At 38.0% G+C, this 26,443-nt stretch overlaps 1 protein-coding gene across 8 annotated transcripts in view; it reads left to right on the top strand.

Annotated features, from left to right (window-relative positions):
• LOC143035072 (ras-GEF domain-containing family member 1B-like) overlaps positions 1–26,443 on the top strand; it is a 333,289-nt gene that overhangs the window by 305,542 nt on the left and 1,304 nt on the right. For 7 of the 8 annotated variants that reach the window (XM_076201577.1, XM_076201570.1, XM_076201576.1 and 4 more), the window contains 10 exons: positions 9,515–9,601; positions 9,768–9,992; positions 10,988–11,149; positions 12,107–12,205; positions 15,348–15,575; positions 15,808–15,951; positions 18,146–18,348; positions 19,440–19,466; positions 21,971–22,122; positions 23,169–23,241. In XM_076201577.1, the coding sequence (XP_076057692.1) occupies positions 9,515–9,601; positions 9,768–9,992; positions 10,988–11,149; positions 12,107–12,205; positions 15,348–15,575; positions 15,808–15,951; positions 18,146–18,348; positions 19,440–19,466; positions 21,971–22,122; positions 23,169–23,241 (1,400 nt within the window). The remainder of the gene's footprint in view (positions 1–9,514; positions 9,602–9,767; positions 9,993–10,987; positions 11,150–12,106; positions 12,206–15,347; positions 15,576–15,807; positions 15,952–18,145; positions 18,349–19,439; positions 19,467–21,970; positions 22,123–23,168; positions 23,242–26,443) is intronic. The other variant, XM_076201571.1, reaches the window with a different exon arrangement.

Below are 26,443 nucleotides of genomic sequence, written 5' to 3'. Positions count from 1 at the left end.
ACTGGGGTTTCGAAGGGTAAAATACTCTTCCTAATCTACAAAATCATTGCCTTCAATGTTCTTACCCAGCGGAGTTAAGTCTCCCGTCTCCCCTCTTTCCGGCAGTGTTGGTGTCCTCAACGTCGCTCATCGTGTATGCAAAACCTTTCTCATCACTGTTCTTTTGTTAACCTCTTTCGATTTTATTCAGTATTATGTGATCCCCATCGGTAGAGAAGAAGATAAGCCAGTTTAGACTAACCTTTCTCTTATCAAGTTTAATCTCTTTCGATATCGAAAGGGATTAAGTATGCTGTGTGATTTTTCATCTTGGTGACAGCCCCAACGGTCGTAAAGGAATTGAGAAAATATCGATGATGCTAGAGGATTTTTGCGGCTTTTATCTTTGGCTAACAGGAATATTTGCGAGTTTTGATTTTGGCTAACACAGGAAGATTTGCAAGTTTTATTTTTGGCTAACACAGGAAGATTTGTGAGTTTTATTTTTGGCAAATGCAAGAAGATGAGTTTTATTTTTGCTAACACAGGAAAATTTGCGAGTTTTATTTTTTGCTAACACAGGAATATTTGCGAGTTTTATTTTTGGATAAAAGGGGCATTACGAAAGAGAGGAATGTCAGTTGAGGAAGGACGGGAGAGGACAGAAGATAGGGGTGAATGGAGAAGGGTTGTGTATGGATGATGCTGTGATGCATGAGGGGGTGGAGGCTGGGGGAGTGAGGGAGTGTGTCAATAATATTTTGACGCAGCCCGAAGGATTTCTCCCCGTCTTCTCTTTTCTACATGAGGGGGCGGAGAGGGGGGGGGTCGCCGATTTAATGAAGCGGCCTTGCTGTGGATGTGCTGTGTCTTGCAACACTGCTTCTGACCCAGGGCAGTGGGCGAGATGCAGGGATGACACGTCATCCAGGAAGTGCCAAAATGTGAGGGAGGGAGGAGGGTGGAGGGGAGTGGAGTGTGTAGGGGATGAAATGGGTGGGAGTGGTTTCTATGCCTTTTTCTTTTTGGCTAACCCCCGTGTAAGGGGGGGGGAAGCCTTTGGTATATGTATGTATGCATGTATGTATTTTTGGATAACAGGAAGATTTGCGAGTTTTATTTTTGTATAACACAGGAAGATTTTTGAGTTTTATTTTTGGCTAAAGGAGGGGGTCGCCTCTCCTTACTGCTGATGAGGACGCTTACAGTGCCAAGATTTTTTTTTCACCAATTTCCAAAAGGTCTGTGGATTTAAGAAAGAAATAAATGGAGGCACCTTTTTCGCATTTCTAAGTTTGTAGACCGGGTGCTTTGGCAAAGTACCCCAACTTTTCTAACTTGGTCATTTTATTTTCTCTCTTTTCTTTTTCTTTAAAGTGTTTGTAGATTTTGTCTCTGTTGTACTCTTGTTCATTCTGTTTTATTTTGTTTTATCTTAGTTTTTTGTAATATTCTATTTTTTTATTATTATTCCTTGATTGTGTTCAGTGCCCCTTGATTATGCTTGCTTTCTTTTACTTTTTTCATTTGTTTTTCTATTTCATTTTGTATTTGATTATCTGTTTATACTTCATGGTCCTAAGATATTTTTCCTTAATATCCTAACTCGTTCCTTTTAATCTTCCTCGCATATTTTATACCTGGTGACATTATAAGTGCATTTACCTCAAATTGTAATATACAGAGGAACTACACTAAGTAGGGTCACGTCGATTTTCTTCAACACACACACACACACACACACACACACACACACACACACACACACACACACATACACACGACTCGTGGCGCGGTTGATATAATTCCCTGCTGCCACTACGGAGGTCCGGGTTCGAATCCCGCCCAAGGTTGAAATAATTTCAGTACCGCAGCGATGCGAGTCGTCACTCCAACTCTCGTGGGCGGGGAGTTGGGTGTGTGTGTGCGTGTAAGGTCACAGCATTACCCATAGATCGGTCATATACGAGCTCTGAGCTCACTTCCGGGAGGGAAATGGCTGTCGATCACGAGTCCAACACTTGATCCAAGACAATGGTGAATCACACATCACACGTACAAGCAAATTCATCTGACCTGAACCAAAATGTCATGTCATATGTGAGTAGTACATATGTAGTACAGTATGTACTCAAATGTGCAGCATCACAATGCAGAACATCTTTTTGTCTGCTTTAGGGAGATTTCAGAACAAAGAATTTCAAATATTCAAAACGAAATTTCCATTTTCCAGAAAATTTGGAATACCAGAAACATTATTTATTATTATCATTATTATTATTATTATTATTATTTTCCGTATTCGTTCCGAATTTTTTAGTTTTTTCTTCCGAATTTCGAAAATCCCCAATATAGACAACTGGATCGCTGTGGCGCGTTGGTTTCGCTCGTGCTCCATATGACGCCGATATCTGTTGAGATCCAAAGGATACCGGTGACTGATCCTTACTCTGGCAGTCCCATTACGTAGGACAAAGGTGACTGGTTCTTTCGCAGTTAAGCGCGTCGTGGCGTAAGTTCTTAGCATTTTCACGCGAAATATTCATATGATGATCATTATGATGATAATAATGATGAATAAATAATAATAATAATAATAGTACTGATAGATAGAAATTATAAGTTGTAATGATAATGATACATATACTATACGTACGTATAATAATAATAAGATAATGATAATAATAATGATAATAATAGCAATAATAAAAGACACCCACGTCTTGTGTTGATCTGAAAAAAGTGTAAACATGGCAACTGGAAAGTACAGTTGCTTGTATCAGTAACTACTACGTCTTCACAGCTTCATTTTAGCTCCTACCCGCTCGCTCACTTCCCCCTTCCTGCACCCCTCAACCCTCACCCCACCCCCAAATATCTCCGTCTCCCTAATATTTACTTCCATATGCTCAGCCTCTACCCATCGTCCCTATTTTTCAGTGAGTAATAGAAACAGACCAGATAAACATTTAGGTTAATTTTAATAAGTTCTAGAATACACTGTTAACCCACCCTTCTTATTCTTGTCAGCTAATGGGGTGCGTCAACATTACTTGTGAGGTGAGCGGAGGCGTTCCTGAATCCTCGGTAGTGCATCCGCAGTCTTCGGAAAAAAAGAAAAAAAAAAAAAACGGTTTCCACGAGTTCCAAATACGTCGTTATATAGATTCGATCCAACAATTCGTGCGTTATTCAATAACCCAGAAACAGCCTGGGAAGGAGTCCACAAAATGAATAAAATCGTGTGGTTGCGGCCAGGAAAAATAAATGATAGCTACCGTCTTCGTATTGATAAATGTTGTGGGAACCAACCTGTCTTTGATGAGCCCCAGTAAGTAAATATACAAATGAATTAATTAATAGATAAATAGATGGTAAACATAAAGTATAACGGATTCTTATTTTAAATATGTATTAGCAAAATCACTAATTTCTGATGCTGGAAGGGGATTACGGAAGTGAAAATTGACCATTTTTAGCATAAGTTTTGTCAAGCGAATTTCGTAAACTAATTGGCTGACAACATGCCTACACCGCCGTGGCTTCCTTCCACTGCGGTGACTCAGCTCTTTTCGTCGACTATTTTGGTCACTTAATTAAAGTCGCGTGCTGGGAATTATGTCACCCTTATGCCACTGTGCATGTCACGTTTTTGCTTGAAAAAAAAGACGAAGTCAACATTGCCGCATCGACACGTTTCCGTCACTGCTAAAGGTAAGCCTTTCGCTGTTATTTTGTTTTTCTAATTCGGTTGAATAAAATCACCCGGGGAACTTTCTTCATGAAAAGGGGTGGGTGGGTGAGACAGTCCATGATTCCGAGGGAGTGGAACTTATCCTGGAATTATTAACGTGAACACATTTGATGTCTTCATTCTGTTGCAACTTCTCCAAACCAGTTGTCACTGAATGAATGAAACTTCTAGCTGATGCAGGGGGTATGTAAAATTGTTTGAAGTTTTATAATTCACTTAGAAAACACCCCAGGAAAATTATGTAGTTTATTTTTCATCCCATCTCGTTGTGTAACGAAAGGCATGCTTTGTCGTTGTAGTTCTTTGTGATTCATTTAGACTGGCTTTCCTACTCGTGGTCCATCCCAAGTACAAAGCCTGAAATCGGCTTGAAGTGGAATATGAATTGCCGCGCGTACACAGAAGGGGACTTATGATTTACTGTTTGTTTATTATTTTATTTGTGTTAGTAAACAGTTATAAATTTTGTGTTTTGGGTACAAACTAGAAACTTTTGATTTACTATTTCACTGTGATATTTTTGTGGTAGCACAAGTGAATTTTGTATTTTGACTGGAAATTAAAGAAAGGAACTTTGAACTTGTTTATTTATTGTTTGTTATAGAACGCAGGAGAAGGGTGAAATAGTCAGATTGAGTTAATTTTGATACGGCATCCTGATCATTATGAACATGAGAGTATAGACATAAGAAGAAACATGAATTATACTTTTTTTACCGTGTGTGAATTAAACAAAGTCCCCCTTAACTTTCGATTTCAAGGTTAAGTAAAGAGGTCTTGTCAACCAATTTTTTATGTATTGGGTTGATATGAGCGAGATATACTCGTGTATATATCTAATTCAATTACAAATGTATGTAACTTTTTGAAGTGTAAATATGTCTAAGAAAATAGGTATTTTACTATTCAATATATATACACAATATTATTGACAGAACAAATTGATAAGAATTATCTTTATCAAATTTATAATCGTACCATGCCATTTGACTGTGTTAGCCAGAAAAATACGTAATAATTTATTTATTTCCAAATGTAAAGTTACAAACATTACGAAAAAATTGCGTTGTTATTAATGATTCAGTAATACAACGGATTTTTATAATGGGAGTGTTCAGACAAAAAGCTTTGTTGTCCCAAAGGAGGCTGGATGGGAATAAGTAGATTTAGGGGTGAATTAACAAATTAATAAATAAATAGACAAAAAGGGTACAGCACGATGTGGGTCGATGTTGCAGCATTATGTGTGTGTATGTATATATATATATATATATATATATATATATATATATACAGTATATATATATATATATATATATATATATATATTACTAACCACAATGCACTTTAATTTTAAGCCATCAACATCGGGAGATCTAATGGAGACCGACATGCAGAAATTGAAATGCGGTACTGCCAAGGACTCGAATCCAGCAATTACATGACAAGTGCCGCAGTAACTTACCAACTACGCTATCAAGAGCTGGGTTCGAGTCCTTGGCAGTACCGCATTTCAATTTCTGCATTTTCGGCCTCCATTGTTGTTGTTAAAATGTATCTCTAATCACTGGGACCCATTCACTGCTGTACATATATATATATATATATATATATATATATATATATATATATATATATATATATATATATATATATATATATATAATATGAGTGTTCCCTCTGCTAAATGAAATCGTCTGACTGCATCTGGAATAAAATAATAAAATGCAATGAAGTTAAAAACTGAGTACGCCCAGATGAAGGCCATCGTACATCTACCAACGCGTATGCCAGGCTATAGTTGATATTGCCGTGATTGTACAAAGGAATACAGAGGGAGATACAAACAGCAACTGGGCTATTGGTTCCTACGGGGCAGCTTGTGAATTGAAAGTGAGACAAATGAAACTGTGAAGAACCAATGACATGATTTAAGTATAAGAGCTCACGAAACTGAGAAATAAGTTAGGTTGGGGTTGGATTCCACATATTCATCCAGACGATTTTGAAAGTGACAGTTGCATTTTAACTCACGACAAGAAGAGGTTGCAAACGGTTAAATAAAACGTTTTCTTTTCGTTGGGGTTTGATGTCTTACAGGATGTTTTGCAACCATTGTTTCTTGTGATATTACTACGCTCCACAATAAAATAATGCCATGGAACATTTTGAAGACTTAAATTAAATCACCCTTCATTCTACGTTTGGGTAAAAATTAATCAAGTTCACTTGAACGCTCCTCATAATGGTTTATTACGAAACAAGGGATTGTATAAATGATTTAACGCTGTTTCCTTTCTAATTTGTCTGTCTTTTATAAGATATGAAATGAAAACTGAATTCAGTATTCAAGAAGAGATCTTACAAGAGAATAGTATAGAATAGATGAATCATTACTTTTGCAGTCTTGTGTGTAAATGTTCTAATAAATCCTACTATTTGTTGGGACATTTTTGCAGCTTTTGTACTCTAGAGGGTCGGTACTATGGTATGATACCAGGTACTAACTGATCTGATTTCTGAAGCCGATTACCGAACATGAAATAATTATTACTTTTTTTCCTCTGCAAAACTTTACATTTATCTGTCTTGGATTCCATTTACCATTTACTGCTGCATTATTGATTTTACTAGCAATTTTAATATGATCCGTAGATTTCGATATTTTACACAGCACACCACTAACCATATCATAAAGAAATTTAAATAGATCTTTCACAAAAAAAGATGAGCCTATCGTAAATATTTTACAACAAAAATATAACCGATAGACTATGAAATACCGGCGTGAACTGAAGAAATTCAAGTAAAGGTTCGAGGAATATATTGCTCACTGCTGAATCGAATTTTAATGAATTTCACAGCTATGTAATTGGAAAGAAAGCATTTAATTCAAATATTGGTCCTCTTGTATTGCAAAATTACAAACATACGAACGATGATATTGAAATGGCCTGTATCTTAATTAATTGTTTCGCATCTGTCTATACAAATTAAGACAACAGAAGTTTTTAGAATAGTATCGGTAGTAATGATGAAATAATAGCTAGCTTTTCTATCACTAAAGTTTAAATCACACACCAGATGATAATAATAATAGTAATAATAATAATGATAATAATAATAATATAATAGAAATAATGTTTATTTGACAATAAATCAAAAACTGAAAAAAAAACAGTTCGAAATTACACATACAGTTGCCGAGGATAAAATAAATAAAACGCCTGGACAAAACAAGATTTCCCTCCAGGGATTTTAAAAGACGCTACAAATGGATATTTGTAAACCATTAACGATCGTATTCAGTACATCCTTAACTTCTGGTAAACGAGAATGGAAATTGGTTAATGTAACTCCCGTATGTTACAAAAAAGGTAACAAATCTCAGCCAAGTAAATATGGTACTGTTAACTTGACGTCAGTCATATATTATGGAAATGATTTTGAGATGAAATTGTGGAATTCCTTGAAACTAAAAATTTAATGAAAGACCCACAACACATTTTAGAAGAAAATTTTCATGTATGGCCAACCTTGACTTCTTTAATAGTGTTTTTAGTTCGCATGACGAAAGTAAATTAGTCTATATAGTATAATTGAATTTCCTGAAAGCGATTGAAACGGTCCCGCATAAACAGCTACTTGATAAATTACGCTCACATGGCATCATAGGTGTATTGCTAATTGGGTCAAAGATTGGCTAACGGAGAGAAGAAAACGGGTTGAAGTGGATGGAAATTCGTCCGACTGGTTGTGCTGCCGTGAACAGTTCTCCAGGGATTTGAGTCTGGCCAGATTCTCTTTATATATATATATATATATATATATATATATATATATATATATATATATATATATATATATATATATATATATATATATATATAATATACCGGTGTGTGTGTGTGTGTGTAAACTGAAAATATGTTTTTCATGAGTAATTGTTTGTGATTTTATTCAATATTTAGGTTCGATACTCTGTTGATGTCGGTCTTCGTGGGTTTATTAAATTCTTGTTTCTACATTTTTTAACAATGTAGACAAAGAGTTTAATGGATCGCTATTGTCATTATATATATATATATATATATATATATATACATATATATATATATATATATATATATATATATATATATATGTTTAACATCATGATATTGTTGACCAAAGCATGGCCCTGGCCACTGCCAGATACACGATGTCAACAGATCGTGTTTATGAAACCCCCACGTACGGAATAGCCACTTACGTCAGGAGGCGCTTAGCTTTGACTGAACACGTCCCACATATGTCTGGACTGCCGGAGCAAGCGTCTGTCACCGGTAGATGCTGGATTCGAACAGGGTCCGCATAGTTTGAGGCACGATCAGAAACAACCCAACACATGTCACACAAACACAAATTGTCACCTTTGCCACGTTGCTAGAACTCCCTGGGGACAAGTACAGGCCATCAGCTGTTGGGTTTCATGATGTAAAAAAAGTATCAATTTGAGTATGAGGACCTGCTCCTCCCACACACACACACTCAACTGGATAAAATTGTCTGACAATGCACTGCAATATCAATCAATCCATTGCCTTGTGGAGGTGCCCTGTGGCCCCCAGGAATTCGGTCACGGCCGCTGGCTTGTCCATCATAGTTCACTCATAGAAGAGGTTTTGTATTGATGGCTAAATTGGGATATGTGTATGTTCATATACATACATCAATTATATATATATATATATATATATATATATATATATATATATATATATATATATGTATATATATATATGCATATGAACATGTATCATTGTATGTGTACCGTATATGCAACGAAATCAGAGGTACATGATTCACAACTATTCATATCTCCACAAGGGAATAAAATGCGTTATACCTCATGCCAAAATGCCATTGTTTATCAGTTTATTCTATTTGATTGATTTATTTATTTTACAACCTTTCTTTAATTCTGTAATGGTGAATTATCATGCCACTGTCAAGAAATGTATTCTAATACTTGTATGATATTTAAAATGTTATCACAGCAGTGTAACATAATATTTGTGAAATGAGTGGCTGTGCAGTCACCTGAACATTATAAATGCTCATTATGGTGCAGCCACTGTAACTTGGAGTGGTCTTGAAGGCGTAATGAGCTCCACACCATGTCATTTAAACTTATAATGGAGGATGTTTATATTCAAATTATGTCTTTGTATTGGGCTTGAATTATAAACTGAGTGTTCTGAACTTTTATCCCTTGTGAGAGTGTTTAAATAGCATAGAGACAAGTAATATATTCTAAGAATAATTTATAGAAACTACAGACCTCTAATTATTTTGTTTTTAATTTTTTCTTTTGGATAGGGTGAAAGGGGCTTTGAGCAAGAAGGGAATATCTGTTGAGCATGGAAGGGAGAAGGCAAGGGATAGTGGCGAGTGGAGAATGGATATTTTGATGCTATGTAAATAAAGCATACCTGCTGTGGATGTGCTCTGTCTTGTTGCACTGCTTCTGAATTGGGAAATGAACAGGAGACAGGGATGACTGTTCATCCACAAGGAGTTAAGATGAGAAGGAAACAAAGGTGGTGGATGGGAGTGGAATAGGTGGGGATGGGTGCATGCCTCGTCTGGCTACCACCTTCATATAGTAGATAGACAATATTTTTACATGGATTATACTAAGAGAAGATTCCATCACTAAAATTCAGTTGTAGAATTACACTACTGCATAATGTATTTGAGATCAGAATAGTGATAAAGTATTATATTCTCTATTTGCAGGGGCTGCCACAGGGTGCCAGGACACGTTCAAGTCATGAACATGAGACATCTGATGGTGAACACCAATCAGCTCCTGACCATGAACATGTAAGTGTAGTTGAAGATGAAATGTTCTTTTATGTTTTCAACACTTTAGTCTTTGCATGAACATTTATAAAGAGCTAAAATAGGAAAGAATTTGTTTATATAGGGTTCATAATAAAAACATTAGAAGCTGTAACAAATCCTTTATATTTTGCCATCTTTCCTTCAGGCACTAGTGTATGAGGATGGTGTGCTAGTTGCTGGATCTCTACAGGCATTGGTGCAACATGCAGTGCCTACAGGCACTTACTACCCTGACACAGCCTACCTGTTTGCTTTCCTGCTCTCTGCTAGGCTCTTCATCAAACCCCATGAACTCTTGCAGCGGATCTGTGCAGTTGGGTTTGCTCAGCAAGGAATCACAAATTCTCATGATGCATCCAGTGTGAAAAATGTAGGTATTTATCTAACTCTTCACCTAATTATAATGTACAGGAAAGGAGCCATTATTCATTTAATTTTGTCTCATTTACTCCAACTACCATACCTAATTTTTAATTCTCTTAGCCAGGGTCATTACAATATCAGCCAAGCTATTTAAGGAGTAACATATTTGTATGAAAAACTGTTTCTTGTTTTCTAAAATACCTAGACTCAAATTCATGTATGGTTCCAACTTAATCTATATCTTTGATATCTAGTTATCATATTTAGAATTGAACTTATGTATTGTTTGAGCTTAGGCTGTATCGCCTTCTGAGCTATTCTACAGATTTATACATACATATACCAAAGGCTTTTTCCTCCTCCAAAAAGAAAAAGGCATAGAAACCACTCCCACCCATTCCATTTCCTATATATTCCACTTCCGTCTACCCTCCTCCCTCCCTCTTATCTTGGCACCTACAGATTTATACATTTGGAAAACTATTTCTTCACATCCTTTCGACATGTGGTCCTTCTTAATTTACTTCCATGACCTCATAAAGCCCTCCCATCTTTAATCAGGAGATCTCTTCTATTAATGCAATCTATCCCCTTTAATGACCTAAACACTGTAATCATGTCACCTTGTTTTTTTATCTTTCAAAGTTGGTAGACCCAGTACATTTAATCTTTCCTCATATATATATTACACTGCTTCTGACCCAGGGCAGTGAGCAAGATGCAGGGATGATCCATCACCCAGGAGGTGCCAAGATAAGAGGGAGGGAAGAGAGTGGAGAGGAGTGGAGTGTGATAGGGATGGAATGGGTGGGAGTGGTTTTTATGCCTTTGTTTCTTTGGCTACCTCCCTTATAAGGGGGGAAAAGGCCTTTGGTATATGTGTATATATATATATATATATTTATATATGTTTTATGATAACCCTTTTTACTCTTAATTTCTATGCAAATACATATTGGGGTTTACAATATACATTTTTTCCTTTTTCTTTTTTCCATACAGGAGCAGTTATCCAACTTTGTACGTCACATGGTGCAGCTCCTGGCTGAATGGAGTGAGACCTTTCCATATGACTTCCGTGATGACCGCCTTATGGCAGGTGTGCGCAGCCTTACACACCGCTGCATTGCTCTCAGGCCTGACCTGCGTCGTGATGTCACTCAGGTAAGTTACTTAAAGTTACATGGATTAGACTAAACTTGTAAATTGTGGTATGGGAAGACCAAGAATAGGATGGATGAATAGGGTGTAGGAGCCCTTTGGTAAAAAGCGAATGTCTGTTGAGTAAGGGAAGGAGAGGGCAGGAGATGGGTATCAGTGGAGAATGGATGATAAATTTACATTCCCCTAAATGATTTCTCCTTGTCTTCTCTATTTCTCATGAGGGGACGAGTAACGAGGGTTGCCAAGTAAATGCAATGGGATAAATACACTTCAGCTGTTAAGTCCTACTGTGGGTGTGCTGTGTCTTGCTGCATTGCTTTTAAAAAAACTTGGTAGTGGGTTGGGGAAAGGGGTGGCACTTCATCCACATGGAGTTAAGAGATTTTTTGAATTAGAAACAAATGATTATGAGATGGGTGGAAGCATGGAAGAGGAAAACCAAATTGAAGGTTGAGAGATGAGATAGAGAAATTTGCAGGAGTGACATGACCAATTTTGGTGCAGTAGTACAACTCACGGAAGTGTTTGAGAGAGGCCTATGTTCAGCAGTGAACCATGAATGATCGATTGACTGATAGTATTAGTCCTCTGAGATAAACATTAGGGAAAATTATCTTCTTGATATCCAGCTTCAAAAAATGTAAATACCCTCATATCCATTTGAAGGCATGGCCCCAAGGACCAGGCTCAATATTTATTAATTTCAATTATTCTTACCTCTCTTATTTCTTTCAAGTATTCCAAGGTGTCTTTTCAAGGAAATATGTTAGAGGACTTGAATTTTTTTTTGGCTACAGTAATGTTGTTCATTTTTAGATTTTTAGTTGCTGAAACTCTATACAACAGTTAAATCTATTGATATCTATTGAGTTGTCACAGTCAGTATCATTTAACAATTTGTCCAGGAAAAGGAAGTTTTAGATTTGAGGTATAATTCTCTATTTTTTTTTTTTGTAGGTGTTGCACAACCTTCTAAATAAGTTGACTCATCTGGAACGCTTTGAGGAAAGTGCGGCTAAACTGGCTGCTCCACCTCCAGCAGACCTTATTCCACAGGTAAGCTTTTGATAAATACTATAGTTCTTTCAGATAATGTGTGTAAGGGACACATTTACTTTTAATGCATGCACTTGCATAATACTTCAGAGGGTGTGTGATTCTCTTGTGCATTCCATCCCTAGACAATGTTTGGTTTTATTTATTACTCACAACACAGAGAGCAGTCCAACCTGATCTCAAAGACATGTCTCCTATTGATTACTATACTGTACAACACACTATTTTTGACACTTTATTTTCAGCTTCATAAACCTTTATAGAGTCCTTTACAACAGGCTTGGTCTCCCTTGTTGAAGAGAGGACCAAAATCATCACCAAATTGATCTGCCCCATAGTATCCAACTAGAGGTGTCTCTGTGCTCTTACTGATTCTATCTGTTTCTGTGATATTAGCAACCTGCAGTCAAAGTTCTTCTCTGTGAAACATCTCTTCCTCCCCTCCAAACCCAGCAAGATCAATCAAACAGTCTGTTGCTCATTTTCTCTTTCAAGAGATCTGTGATCCCAAGGAAACTTCACAACCACAAGATCACCCCACAAGTCACCTAAAGGGGCTGGTAACCAGTGCATTGTTGTCCTTAAGAATAGAAAAACTGATGAATTTTTGGCACCAAAATACAATCAGCTATAATCTTTTTTCTGTTTTTGTATATACATACATAAACCAAGGGCTTTTTTCCTTTACAAAGGAGGTAGCCAAAGTCAAAGGCATAAATCCACTCCCACCCATTTCATCTCCACATATGCATACTTCACCCCCATTCACCATCCCTCCCTCCCTCTTTTCTTGACTCCTCCTGGATGATGGGTCATCCCTGCGTGTTGCCCACTGACCTGGATCAGAAGCAATGCAGCAGGACACAGCAAGGCTACTTCATTTAATCGGCAATCTCCCCCCCCCCCTCTCCATCCCCTCATGCAGAAAAAGAGAAGACAGGGAGAAATCCCAGTGGGCTGTGTCAAAATATCATTTACACATACTCAGACTCCTTAACCTCCCCCCCTCACCACCCACTCTCTTCCATGCATCACAGAATCATCCATACACAACTATTCTCCTTTTGCCCCAGTCTTCTTTTTTCTACCTTCCCTCCTCAACAGACATCTCCATCTTTCCCAACGCCCCTTTTACCCCATCCATGCATCTCATCCTTGGTCATCCCCTCATGTTCACTCCAACTACCTCGACCTTCCACATTTCTTTTACTAATATTTCTTCACTCATTCTTTCCATGTGTCCAAATCATCCCAATGCTCTTTCATCAACCCTATCTCCCAACTCCTTTTCCACCACCGCTGTCCTCCTCACCTCCTCATTTCTCACTCTATCCAGCCTAGTCACTTTGCCACATTCGCCCCTGAATATCCAAAGCGATCCACTTTCTCCAGCCTCTCTCCCTTAATATTCACTTCCAACCTGCTGCCCTCCTCTTTCCCTTAATATTCACTTCCAACCTGCTGCCATCCTCTCTCCTTGTACATCTCATCACCTTTTACCCACATTTATCTTCAACTTCCTTCTTTTCCACACCATCCCAAACTCTGTCACCAACTTCCTTAATTCCTTCTCTCATCCTACTACAAGCAGTGTTATCAGTAAACAACTGGATTATCTCCCACTATTCTCCATTTTCTTTAACCATCTCCAATCCTTGGCCCATTACCCTTGCATTTACCTCTCGCACCACCCCATCCATGTATAAATTGAACAAACCATGGCAACATGATACATCCCTGACAAAGTCCCACCTTTACCTTAAATCACATGCTCTTTCCATTTCTAATTCTAACACGGGCCCTACTACTCACGTAAAAACTCTTAACTCCTCTTAACAGCTTTCCTCATATTCCATAGTGCCACAGTGCCTTCCTGTCTACCCTGTCATAAGTCTTTTCCAAATCCATAAAGGCCCAAAAAACATCCTTACCTTTTCCTAAAGTTCTCTCACATATCTGCCTTACCACAAAAATCTGATCCACACAACCCCTACCTCTCCTAATCCCACATTGTTCCTCACCAATTACTCCCTCTGTTCCTCTCCCAATCCTCTCAATCAAAACCCTCCCATAAACCTTCCCAACTACTCTCAACAAACTAATCCCTCTGAAACTACTACACTCATACTTGTCCCTTTTCCCTTGTAAAGCGGAACTATACAGGCACTCCTCCATTCCTCTGGCACTCTACCCTCTTTTTGACAAACATTAAACTACCTCACCAGCCGCTCCACCATCACTATACCTCTCTTTTTTAGACATTCCTCATGACACCCATCTAACCCAGGTGCCTTACCTCTCTCATTATTTTAATAACTGCTTTCACCTCATCTTTTTATTTCTCCTCCATTTTCCTCATTCATCACTATAACTATTTTTGTACTCTAGATTTTGTTGCCAATGATTCACTAGCACTGTCCTTATGGACAATATCATACTGTATATAATAGCATGGGCACTTCACACCAGGTGCAGTGATAAGGGGTTCAAATAATACAAAAAATTCAGTTATTTTTATTTATATTGACCATTTTTCTCAGCATTAATCTTAGTGATTTCATATGTTAAGCACTTCAGATTAGCAGAATACCATGGGACTGTGAACCCACAGTTAGTTCCTTCAGATATTTACTGTGTTTATGTGTATCACCAAGAACCAGTCTGATGTTTTCTTTGAAGTTATGACTTTTGAATAATACATACATACATACATATACCAAGGCTTTTTCCCCCTTCCAAGGGAGGTAGCCACAAAAGGAAAGGCATAAAAACACTCCCACCCATTTCATCCCTAAATACACTCCACACCCCTCCCACCCTTCCTCTCATCTGAGCACCTCCTGGATGACGGGTCATCCCTGAACCCTGCCCACCGCCCTGGGTCAGAAGCAGTGTCGCAAGACACAGTACATCCACAGCAAGGCCGCTTCATTTAATCGGCGACCCCCCCTCTCCGTCCCCCTTTGCATATAAGGAGAGGACGGGGAGAAATCCCTTCGGGCTGCGTCAAAATTTACTCACACATACTACCCCACCCTATATATTCCTCATGCAGTCACTTTTGAATAATACATTGTTAATACACCTGTAATAGCTATGATTCTTACCAAATGAAAGAGTAGATTTCTTTTCTCTTTTTCAGCCTTCAGATATCAGTGAAATTTGTGCTAGTCCACTCGTCATGGCCCAGCAGCTCACACATATTGAGCTGGAACGCCTTTCATTCATTGGACCTGAAGAGTTTGTTCAAGCCTTTGCCAAGGACAATTTGGACACTTCTTACAAAGATCTAAAACGTACTTGTAACCTAGAAGCATACATACAGTGGTTTAACCGCTTATCTTATTTAGTCGCAACACATGCGTGTTCAGTAAGTCTTAAGCGTACAGCACTGTATTATGAATAAGTGTGTATGATATATATTTTTATTGTCTGTGAACAGGGACATATGTAGGCTGTTGCACAAATAAGCTAATATGGTATAATATTTTGTGGAAGCTGATATAGAATATCTGATGTCTTAGCAGTAGGGTGTGTAGATTTTGCATTGCTTTTGTAAATTTTGTGTTTTCATTGTAATAATACTAATATACTTTTTCCAGCATGTGAAACGAAAAGTTAGGGTACGGTTAATTGAATGGTGGGTGGAGGTTGCCCGTGAGTGTTTCAACATCGGTAACTTCAACTCCTTGATGGGTGTTATTGCAGGACTTAATATGGCACCGGTATCTCGGATGAAAAAGACAGTGAGTTCCCTATCTTGTATTGTTTGAATATATGCTACTAAGTATAAGTTATCATCAAATGTAAGTATTCATTGCAATCCTCATAACCCAACACAGGTTAGCTTTTGTGTTTTTATTTGTATAGGACAAATTTGGATTTGTATCCATTACATTATGGGACTTGTCATGTGATATATAGACATAATTATATATAGATTATTATGTCTTGTATATAGTGATGTAGGAAATGAACCAGCCTTAGGTTGTCCAGCCCTAATATCAACTTTTGTCCAACATGTGGACATTCCTTGCCTGCATCACCTTGTCACCTCAACCATTCCAAAGCAACACACATCAATGGGGAAAGTTATATTTATGTCTATGGAACTTGAACTTAATCCATTGAATGAGGTGCTAATTTACAAAACCTGTAAAGATGAGGAATGCCTACATAGTATAAGGACTGGAGGTGCTTCGTTCTACTTTACAAAGGAAAAGGGAACAAATGTGATTGTAGTGGTTTTAGAGGGATCAGTTTGTTGAGTGTAGTTGGTAAGGCTTATGGGAGGGTTCCAATTGAGAGGATTAGGAGAGGAACAGAGGGAATAAATGGTGAGGAGTAGTGTGGATTTAGAAAAGGTAAAGGATACATGGATAAGATTTTTTTGGTAAGGCAGATTTGTGAGAAGGCTTTGGCTAAAGGTAAGGATATTTTTTGAGCCTTTATGGATTTGGAGAAGGCTTATGATAGGGCAGATAGGAGGGGACTATGTGAAGTATTGCAGAAATATGAGATTGGGAGAAAGCTGTTAAGAGCAGTCAAGAGTTTTTACCAGAGTAGTAGAGCCTGTATTAGAATTGGAAATGGAGATAGCGAGTGATACAAGGCAAAGGTGGGGCTGCATCAGGGTTGTGTCATGTCGCCATGACTGTTGAGTGTGTACATGGAAGGTGTGGTATGGGAGGTAAATGCAAGGGTAATGGGCAGGAGACTGGAGATAGTTAAAGACAATGGAGAGAAAGGGGAGATGATCCAGTTGTTGTTTGTAGATACCACTGTGCTTGTGGCAGTGTCAAAGGAGGGATTAAGGCAGTTTGTGACAGAATTTGGGAAGGTATGCCATAGGAAAGTTGAGGGTAAGTGTAGGTAAAAGTAAAGTGATGAGATGTACAAGGGGAGAGGATGGCAGCGAAAAGTAGGTGATGTGATGTACAAGGGGAGAGGATGGCAGCGAACTGGAAGTAAATCTTAAGGGAGAGAGGCTGGAAGAAGTGGACATTTTTAAGTATTTCGGGTCACATGTGGCAGGAAATGGAGGAGTAGGGGTGTAAGTAAATTGTAGATTGAGAGAAGCAAGTAAATGTTTAAGGGAATTAAAAAGTGTCATGAGAAATAGGCATCTGGGAATGGATGGAAAAAGAAAATTATATGAAGGAGTGATTTTGCCAATGACACTATGGGGCAGAGACTTGAAATTTATGAAAGGCAGAAAGGAGAAGTTTAATTGTGTTTGAGATGAAGTGTTCGGGAGGTATGGTTGGGATTGTAAGGTTAGATAGAGTGAGAAATGAGGATGTAAGGAGGAGAGTAGGGGTGAAAAGGGAGCTGGCAGATAGGGCTGATGAAAGATTATTGGGATGGTTTGGTCACATGGAAAGAATGAGTGAAACAAATTTAGCAAATGAAGTGTGGAAGGCAGAGGTGGATGGAGTGAACATGAGGAGGCAGCCAAGGGTGAGATGGATGGATGGGGTAAAAGGGACATTGGGAAAGATGGGGATGTCTGTTGAGGAAGGAAGGGAGAAGACATAAGATAGAGATGAGTGGAGAATGGTTGTGTATGGATGATGCTGTGATTCATGGAAGGGAGTGGGTTAGGGAGGATTTCTCCCCATCTTTTTTTCTGCATGAGGGGGACAGAGAGGTTAAATGAAGCAGTCTTGCTGTGGATGTTCTGTGTCTTGCTGCATTCCTTCTGACCCAGGGCAGTGGGCCATCATCCAGGAAGAGCCAAGAAAAGAGGGAGGGAGGGTTGGTGAATGGTAGTGGAGTATGTGGGGATGAAACTGGTGGGAGTGGATTTATGCCTTTGACTTTGGCTACCTTCCTTGTAAGGGTACATGTATGTATATGTATTATCAATTTGATTAGAAAGAAATCTGTATTCGTTCTACTAGCGAACCAGAATTAAGTTTTATATTTGTTATTTTCCAGTGGAGTAAAGTGCAGAGTGCAAAATTCTCAGTATTAGAACATCAGATGGACCCTTCAAGCAATTTCAGTAGTTATCGATCAACTCTAAAAGCAGCCATGTGGAGATCTGCAGGGGCATTGGATGACCGTCAGAAGATAGTGATACCATTCTTCAGCCTTCTTGTCAAGGATTTGTACTTCCTTAATGAAGGTTGTGCAAACAGGTAATATAGTCTGTAATGTTGTAGAGGAAATGATCTGCTGAGTCTAGTCAGTAATGTATATTTATGTGGGTATGTGTTAATTGGGGGGATTAAGAAATGTACATAGAAACTAACTTGAAGGAGCAATGTGGGTTTAGAATAAGGAGAGGGTTTATAGATTAAGTATTTGTAAGACAGGTATGTGAGAAATAATTAGCAAAAGATAAGGAGGGAGGAGTGATGAATGGGAGTGGAGCATGTGGGTGTAAGTGGATTATGCTTTTGACTTTGCCTGTCTCCCTTGTAAGGGGAAAAAAAAGCTGTTGATATATGTATGTATGTAAGAATATTTTTTGGGCTTTCATGGGCTTGGAGAAGGCACATAATAGGGTTGACAGGGAAGCTTTGTAGAACATGTTACAAATCTATGGAATAAAGGAAAACCGACTATAATTCATTTTAAGTACCGTATTTTTCGGACTATAGCCCGCACCGTTATATGACCCGCACCCCCTTACACCTTAACCCCTTCCATACGGTGCCGCACACGTAGGCGTCATGGACTTAGATCTCGGTGGCAGCAGCCAATGCCAGCCGTACGACGTGTCGTAATAATACTCGCATCATAAAATATAGTCACCGCTTATATCGATCGTTCTCTCTTCACCCGTGAATTTTGATAACCATAGAAAATGCGATTACAAAAGAATTAGAAAGAATGTCATTATGGAGGGGCGACTACAATAAATATAATCAAGACGCCGATATGGCAGCCTCGCGAATACACTCGCTCCCCATGACGCCTACGTGTGCGGCACCGTATGGAAGGGGTTAATGAAAATCCACACAAGACCCGCACCGCTGTATGACCCGCAGTCATGTGGCATGCACGGCACTGTCAATCCAACGATGTATAATACCCATACATGGGTGGCCACAGGCACAGCTCACGGCGGTTGTTGTTACGGCCGGCCGTTGACGTGGTGATCAAAGTAATTTCAAAGCTGAGGCTTTTTCTAAATTTTCTGTTTCATCAATGCATATGTGATTTATAAAAAAAGATATATATTTTCCGATATTGACAGGTTTCTTGGTGATATCTTGCTTTTCAGGATTCATCACACATCAAAGGCCAACACGTACGTACACAACCTCACAATTTGGTTTCTGAAGCTGCCACTAGATGTAGTGGTAGTTTCGATGAAAGACGGGTGATCTCGAAAGTGTGCAATTGATCTTACGATGCCTTTGGGATGGGTCGAAGACGCGGCATTGCGATTCATGATCATGATACCAGCATTCCTCCAGTCCTATTCATTTCTGATTGTGATGAAGAATAACCAACAAATTACATTTCAATATATTTTATTGCACATATATATATTAAAAAGAACCTAAATCAACTCGTTTGGTTGTTTACCGGTAATAAATCAATCAATTGGTTTATAAATGCCATACAAAGACTGGTAATTAATTATTAAACCAAACAATTTCCAATGGTTAGTTTTCAATAGAATAGAACAATAATAGAGCACATCATTGAACTGTTATGAACAGTCAATGGAGCACATCGTTATTAGAAAAAAAGCACAGTCAGTGATCACAGACGACAGAGTCAATAATGTTTATGAAGGCGTATCATCGCTCACGAAGCCATCGAATTCCTCATCCTCTGTTTCGTCATGGTTGCGGTATAAATCGGCCAATTCTGATGCAGTGACCTCATCCGTTTCCATTTCGATTTCAGATTCGTCCGATTCCTTTTCCGAGTCGTAGCATGCATCGAACATTGCAGGATGGCACATTTCTGTTTACGGAAACCGTTCTGAATAGTCGATTCTTTAATTTTTTCCATGCTTGAACGACCCAATATGCACATGTAATGCACAAATTTAGCATTAAGGAATCAGGTACAGTTTGTAATTTGTAAGTGCGAAAATGGCTGCCCACTTGTTTTTGTTTGATCGCGACACACGATGTTGGTGTTGGTACCAGTCAGTGTTGTATTGTATGTTCATGCTGTTTAGTTAGGCCTGTTTTATTTGTGATAATGCCTTTATTACTAACAAGAGCATGTAAAGCGGGTAAGACACTGACAAATCCTACCTTCTCTTTGTCGTATGTCTCGATCGTGCGCGCTGTATTATGACATTGATCAACGTTCATTCGATGAACCCGGTCGGTCCTCCCGCAAATCCCCGATCCGAGAGGGCACCCAACTAAACTAAAATAATCGTTCATTTTTTTTTTTTTTTTTTTTTTTTTGACTGCGTAAGAGGGCAATTTCTAACCAGAATCCACAGATGACCCGCACCTTTATATCACCCGCACCCCCGAATTTTGGCCCCTTTCTGAGGCAAAAAGCCGCGGGTCATACACCGAAAAATACGGTAGATAAAAAAAGGAGTTGTCATACAATGAAGTTGTGGAGATCAACCACTGTACCCTTGTTGATCAAGCAGTATGAGAAATGGGATGATCTTTCATCTTCAAGGTGCTGAGATAGGAAAGGTGGTTTGATTGGTTATATTTGTTTAAGATGTAGTTTTGTGTTTTGACATGGTGATCTCTTATGAATGCAAGATCATTCATAAAAACATGTGAATATCAAATTTATTGAAAACCACTGGGAAATATGAGACTTAATCCAAATATTTTTGTCTATGTTGGTATCATCAGGGAATACAGAAATATTGCAAATAAGCTAAAGATAGAAAGACGTAAAGATAGAGAAGGAAAGGAACTGAGGGAGGTTACACACTGAACTCGTCCAACTCTAGTCTGAGTATTGACCTAAGGCTCTGTCAATATCTCTTTAGCTTGCAAAATTATTTACAACTTTATTGATGATAAAACTCACCCAACTTTTAAATACTAAGCCAACATTCATATTCTTTACATACATACATACATATACCAAGGCTTTTTCCCCCTTACAAGGGAGGTAGCCAAAAAGGAAAAGACATAAAATCATTCCCACCCATTCCATCCCTGAATACACTCCACACCCCTCCACCCTCCCTCTTATCTTAGCACCTCCTGGATGATGGGTCATCCCTGCACCTTGTCCACTGTGTGCCATATATTATTTCTCAAGTGTTGAACTTTGCAAAACTTAACAAGAAATTTTAAAAATGATTATGCATTGATACTAAAAGGGATCCTGATGTTGATTCTCTAAAACAAGCACTCAGATTAATCACATTGTGAAGTTAAGGATTAATTCAAAGATAATTATTACAAATATTGATTGAAGTTCCAAGTTTTGTTGATGTCACATTAGCTGAGCTGGGCATGTTCCTCAGTGTGTTCCGATTTAGTTTGGCAGCAGTTAGTATTCCCAAACTATTAAAGCTTAAGAGACAGATTCATACTGAAATAAAAGTCTGGTAGGCCACATAGTATACCAAAGAAAAATTTTGTAGGCCACATCCAAATGGTAGGCCATATACTAAAATGACACCTATATTGCTTTAATAATAGTTTGAGAGCAATAACTGCAGCCAAACTAAAGTGGAATGCACCAAGGAACGCCCCTAGGAATGCACAGAAGGTGCCCAGCTCTGTACATTAGGTAGTCATTGTTTGGACAATGAGATTGTGGTATATACCCTAATTCCTTACTTACTTTCATGATACACAGGTTGCCAAATGGACACATCAACTTTGACAAGTTCTGGCAGCTGGCCAAACAGGTGACAGAGTTCCTAGCCTGGAAACAAGTTTCCTGTCCCTTCACCCGCCATCCCGAAGTCATCACTTACCTTCTTACTACACAAATCCTCTCAGAAACAGGTAAGGATCCCTATTATCATTACTTTCAATAGCTGTAGTTGATAATGTCATTGTCTACAAAACAACAAGTAACCTTACTTCAGTAAAATAGAGTTACTCTTCAACAGTATTTATCAATGCTAGAATTACTACTATATTAGAGTGACTACATCGACTATCTGCTATTGCCAGCACCATTAACATAATAGCAAACTTTATCATATTTCATATATCTTTCTGTTGCGACCAGCTTCACTTTTATTGGGTATTATGAATGCAACATGGAAAAATGGTGGGTACCTCCATCCGGTGATCCTGTGAGATGGGGAGCAAAACTGACCATTTTCAAAATCCACGACCTCCCTCATGCAGGGCCATAGCTGGGGGGGGGGAGGCTATGGGGAGCTTAACCCCCCAAATTTATTTTTACTCAAAAGTACTATAAATACACTACACTGGAGAACTTACAAAAAATAAGCTAAGTTTATGGTGAATTTGTGATATATACTCGATGTATATACATAAAATATAAAATTGTAGCTATCATTACAGGCATACCAAATATTATCAATGATTATATGTGCGTGTGTGTGTGGGCACAGTACAGTGGCAACCCCCACTAAAGCATGATTTGCCCTCCCAAAATTTAGTTTCTGGCTATGGCCCTACCCTCATGAGGTTCACCCCTGAGGGGCTAATATTTGGTCTCTGCACACAGCCAAAGATTTCTAACAACTTCATCTGAATTTCTTACATTTTTTCACACATGGAGAGTTAATATTACTCCCTTTCTTCTACCACTTTTAGCTGGAGACATAAAAACAGTCCCACACTAATACAATACAGATGTCAGTCCAATGTTTCTTCATAGAGAGATTTTTGGGAAGACCCAATGACCATAGTCAGTTACTGTAAGGACTGTGGCTTTTCCACTTAATGAAACTTGGGGCAACAATTGATTACTTAATCTAATGATACTCGTATGTACTAGAATTCCCAAAAATACTGTGAATTGGTGGAGGTAATACAAGAGTGATTGTAAAATATCCTTTTTATTTTTCTAACAGGTCTGGCCTTGGCATCATTTGAGTGTGAAAGCCCAGAGAACCATTATGAAAAGGAACGCTACAAGGCACTTAAGTATGACTTGTCAATTTCTTCAGGATTTGACATTATCTGTCAATAGGAAGTGTGTGTGTTGTAAACTGATTTGATTATTTATATATGATTGATTAGCTTGTAATTGTAGCTAGTACATGTTTGTTTGTTTGTCTGTGTCAGCAGTTTAGTTATGCTTGATGTTCATATGCCGATGTTATTGTGTGCATTTCTATGTAAATGTATAGAACTTGTCATTTTAAAGTTGTGTGTTTTATGTACAATTTTGCTTGACTATTTGTGGTTTTGTAAAGTTTTGTATAGTGCATGGAGTGTGAGTACATGTATCAGCTATATACCTATAGCTTGATTTAGTTAGGTATATGCATGAATAGAAAAATTGGAACACAGATATGAAATATTGTGTGCTGTCCTACTTGTTACTATGTTCTGCACTGTATGAAAATGTAAACAGTTTTATGCATGTTTTTTCCTTGTCTTGTGCTGATGTACGGTATCAGTCTCAATGTTTTGGGATCAATAAATCTAAATAATACCCAGCCTGCAGTAGAAATACAACAACACATCATCTAGGCCAGCATGAGCATGGCAGTAGTTTTTGTTTTTTCCTCAGAGTCCCGCTTTTTAGTAATCAGATTTGTTTGAGTTTTATGTTTCAGTTTGTGTAATGTGTTAGAGATTTATGTGGTTTGTGTAGTTATACGCTGCATGAATATATTAAAAAAAAATGCATCCAAAGGTAGATTACCTATTCCTATTGTAGTAGTTAATTTTGGTCCCACTATTGTCATTTATCAAAGCCAACCATGTTGCAGGATCTTGATGAACCTGGTCACTCTTTAGAGTTATGTTTATTTCGTGATTAGAATACATCCTTTCTAAGATTGCCACAATCTTTACATAATTAGGTAACAAAAATAAATCCAGTGCACAATTTTGCACAATTGAAACAGTTATGACCATTTTGTATGATAAGGGGGAAATAGGTGTGTTAATCTCCTAACCCGTGAACACCAAGTGGCAAGATTGCATGCCAGTAGGTTGGGGTTTGTGGAGCACTGAGCAGCATGCAAACAGTATGCAAGATCAAGTGTGCATGTCATTTATGGATACTAAGTGTCCCTTACACAAAATACACCCCAAGTACATCAGCATAGGTATAGACACACCTAAGTAAGCAAACACTTGTGATGGAGAGTGGATGTGAAAATTTATTTTGAAATTTGGTGTCGTTTGCATGCAATTCATTTTACTGTACTTAATTGAGTCAGTCAGATTAAAATATTTCAAATGGACAAGCTGGACACAAAATACTTTTAAAATTTTTGTTAAATGAGCTTTTACTTGGGATATTTTTGAAGTTTTGGTTTTTGTGTTTACATGGTATGCCATGCTTAATAATTAATGAAAGGATGTAATTTGGGACAGTGTTAAATGGATATTTCCTCCACATTGCTTTGGAAAGACACAATATTTGCTATGATCTTCATGAAGGCAATGTTGCAGTCTGGAGAATGGTCTTCTCATCAGCTTCATCATTTGATTGGATGAGGAGAGTTGTCACATTATGGTGAAGTGGTGGAAACCAGCTCTAGCTGTCAGGTCCTGCTGTGGAAGAGCTGTGGATTGTTGTATTGCTTTTGAACTCTCCCCCGACATATATACACACACAATACTGTACAGTTAGGTGAATACAATTAGGTAAATAAATTAAATCAAATCTAAATATGATTGATTGAATTTAACGTCACAAACTCCCCCTCCCTATCAGGAGGCTAGGATGGTGCCCCCTTCAGAGGACTTTGTAGCATGGAATTTAATTAACCATGCCCTTGATTCAACTTGCTCACAGCAGGGTTTGAACAGCCATCAACTCAACCTCTGTTGCAAGTAGCAACACTCTAGCTTGCTCATGCAACAAGCATCCTAAATATTATAAATAAATCTAAATATGATAATTGGAAAATAAAAATATATATCAAGTTAAAACTATACATGAATCTGAAGCTATATAATATAAATTGGAGAGTGGGAGACAGGATTCCACAAACATTGCTCCTTACCTATATACTACAATTAGGTAAATACACACACACACACACACATTACATATGCAATAAAGCCAATTTAATGTCTTCCCTCTTGCAACATCCCGTGGATAAAGTCATTCCTATTCCTTGCTATACTACTTGGTTCTAAGGCAATGTAAGACACATTGCTTACATAGCAGGGCCCAACAGTCAGAAATTATTTACCCTCATTGTTTCATTATATGGCAACTTTCCTCATCAATTTAAAAATTTTACAGAGCAGATGAAAAGACAATCCTTTTGGATTGCATTATCCTTTCATCCGTTCACAATCTTCTTCCATTCATGCCTTTCTTTTGTACTCTCTCTTCCCTGCTCAGACATTCCTTGTGTATTCAAGGCCTCCTTCTGTTTAATTTTGGAATATAGTAGTGAATTATTTTATTTTATTTATTGAAGTACTCATCTACTTTATTTTCATATTTTATTATTGTCTTATTTATGATTTGGTGGGTACATGCCATGGCTGGCTACCTTCCTTATAAGGGAGAGGCTCTTGGTATATAAATAGATAGCCGATTTTTTTTTTTTTCTTTCTTTTCTTTATTTAATGTGTTCTCATTCAATGACTGATTTCTTCCCTAAGACCTCAAGTTGATGCACACTACTAGACCTAAGTTTAATCTAATCATATAATGCTGAACAGATTGTCATTGGCAATCCTATTATTTTTATTTTGACTTAGGCAAGTTCGCCATTATCCACCTTGTAAAGCTGTAGTTTAGTAAAGGTATTAAGCTAGCAGAGTGTTTTGCCCTATGCCCTTATTTTACAAAAAACACCTAATAAAATCTGTAAGCTATGTATAATGTAAACCTTTGTGATCATTGTTTGCATTTTTCAAAGCATGTTATAGTAATTGTTGTCTCAAATTTCACTTGACTGGAAATCCATACTCCTGCAGTGGCTGGCAATGGACCCCAAGCCTTCCTAATATATCTCTCAGAGAAGAAACACTGTGCTATTGTCTCATGTGTTTGTGCAGGACAGTTTCTGTGTCACTAGCTTATAGTAATAGGAGGAGGGTAGCAGTCATTGGTCGTAAGCTCTCTTTATGGAAGAAGTTTGAGGAAATTAATTTGAAAATGATAGAGATCTTACAGTGATATTCTTAAAAAAAAATTATTTCCCTA

This window comes from Oratosquilla oratoria, chromosome 18 (genome assembly GCF_046742065.1).
Source record: "Oratosquilla oratoria isolate Oo_2021 chromosome 18, ASM4674206v1, whole genome shotgun sequence".
NCBI lineage: Eukaryota > Metazoa > Arthropoda > Malacostraca > Stomatopoda > Squillidae > Oratosquilla > Oratosquilla oratoria.
This window is presented reverse-complemented; position numbering and strand designations above follow the sequence as displayed.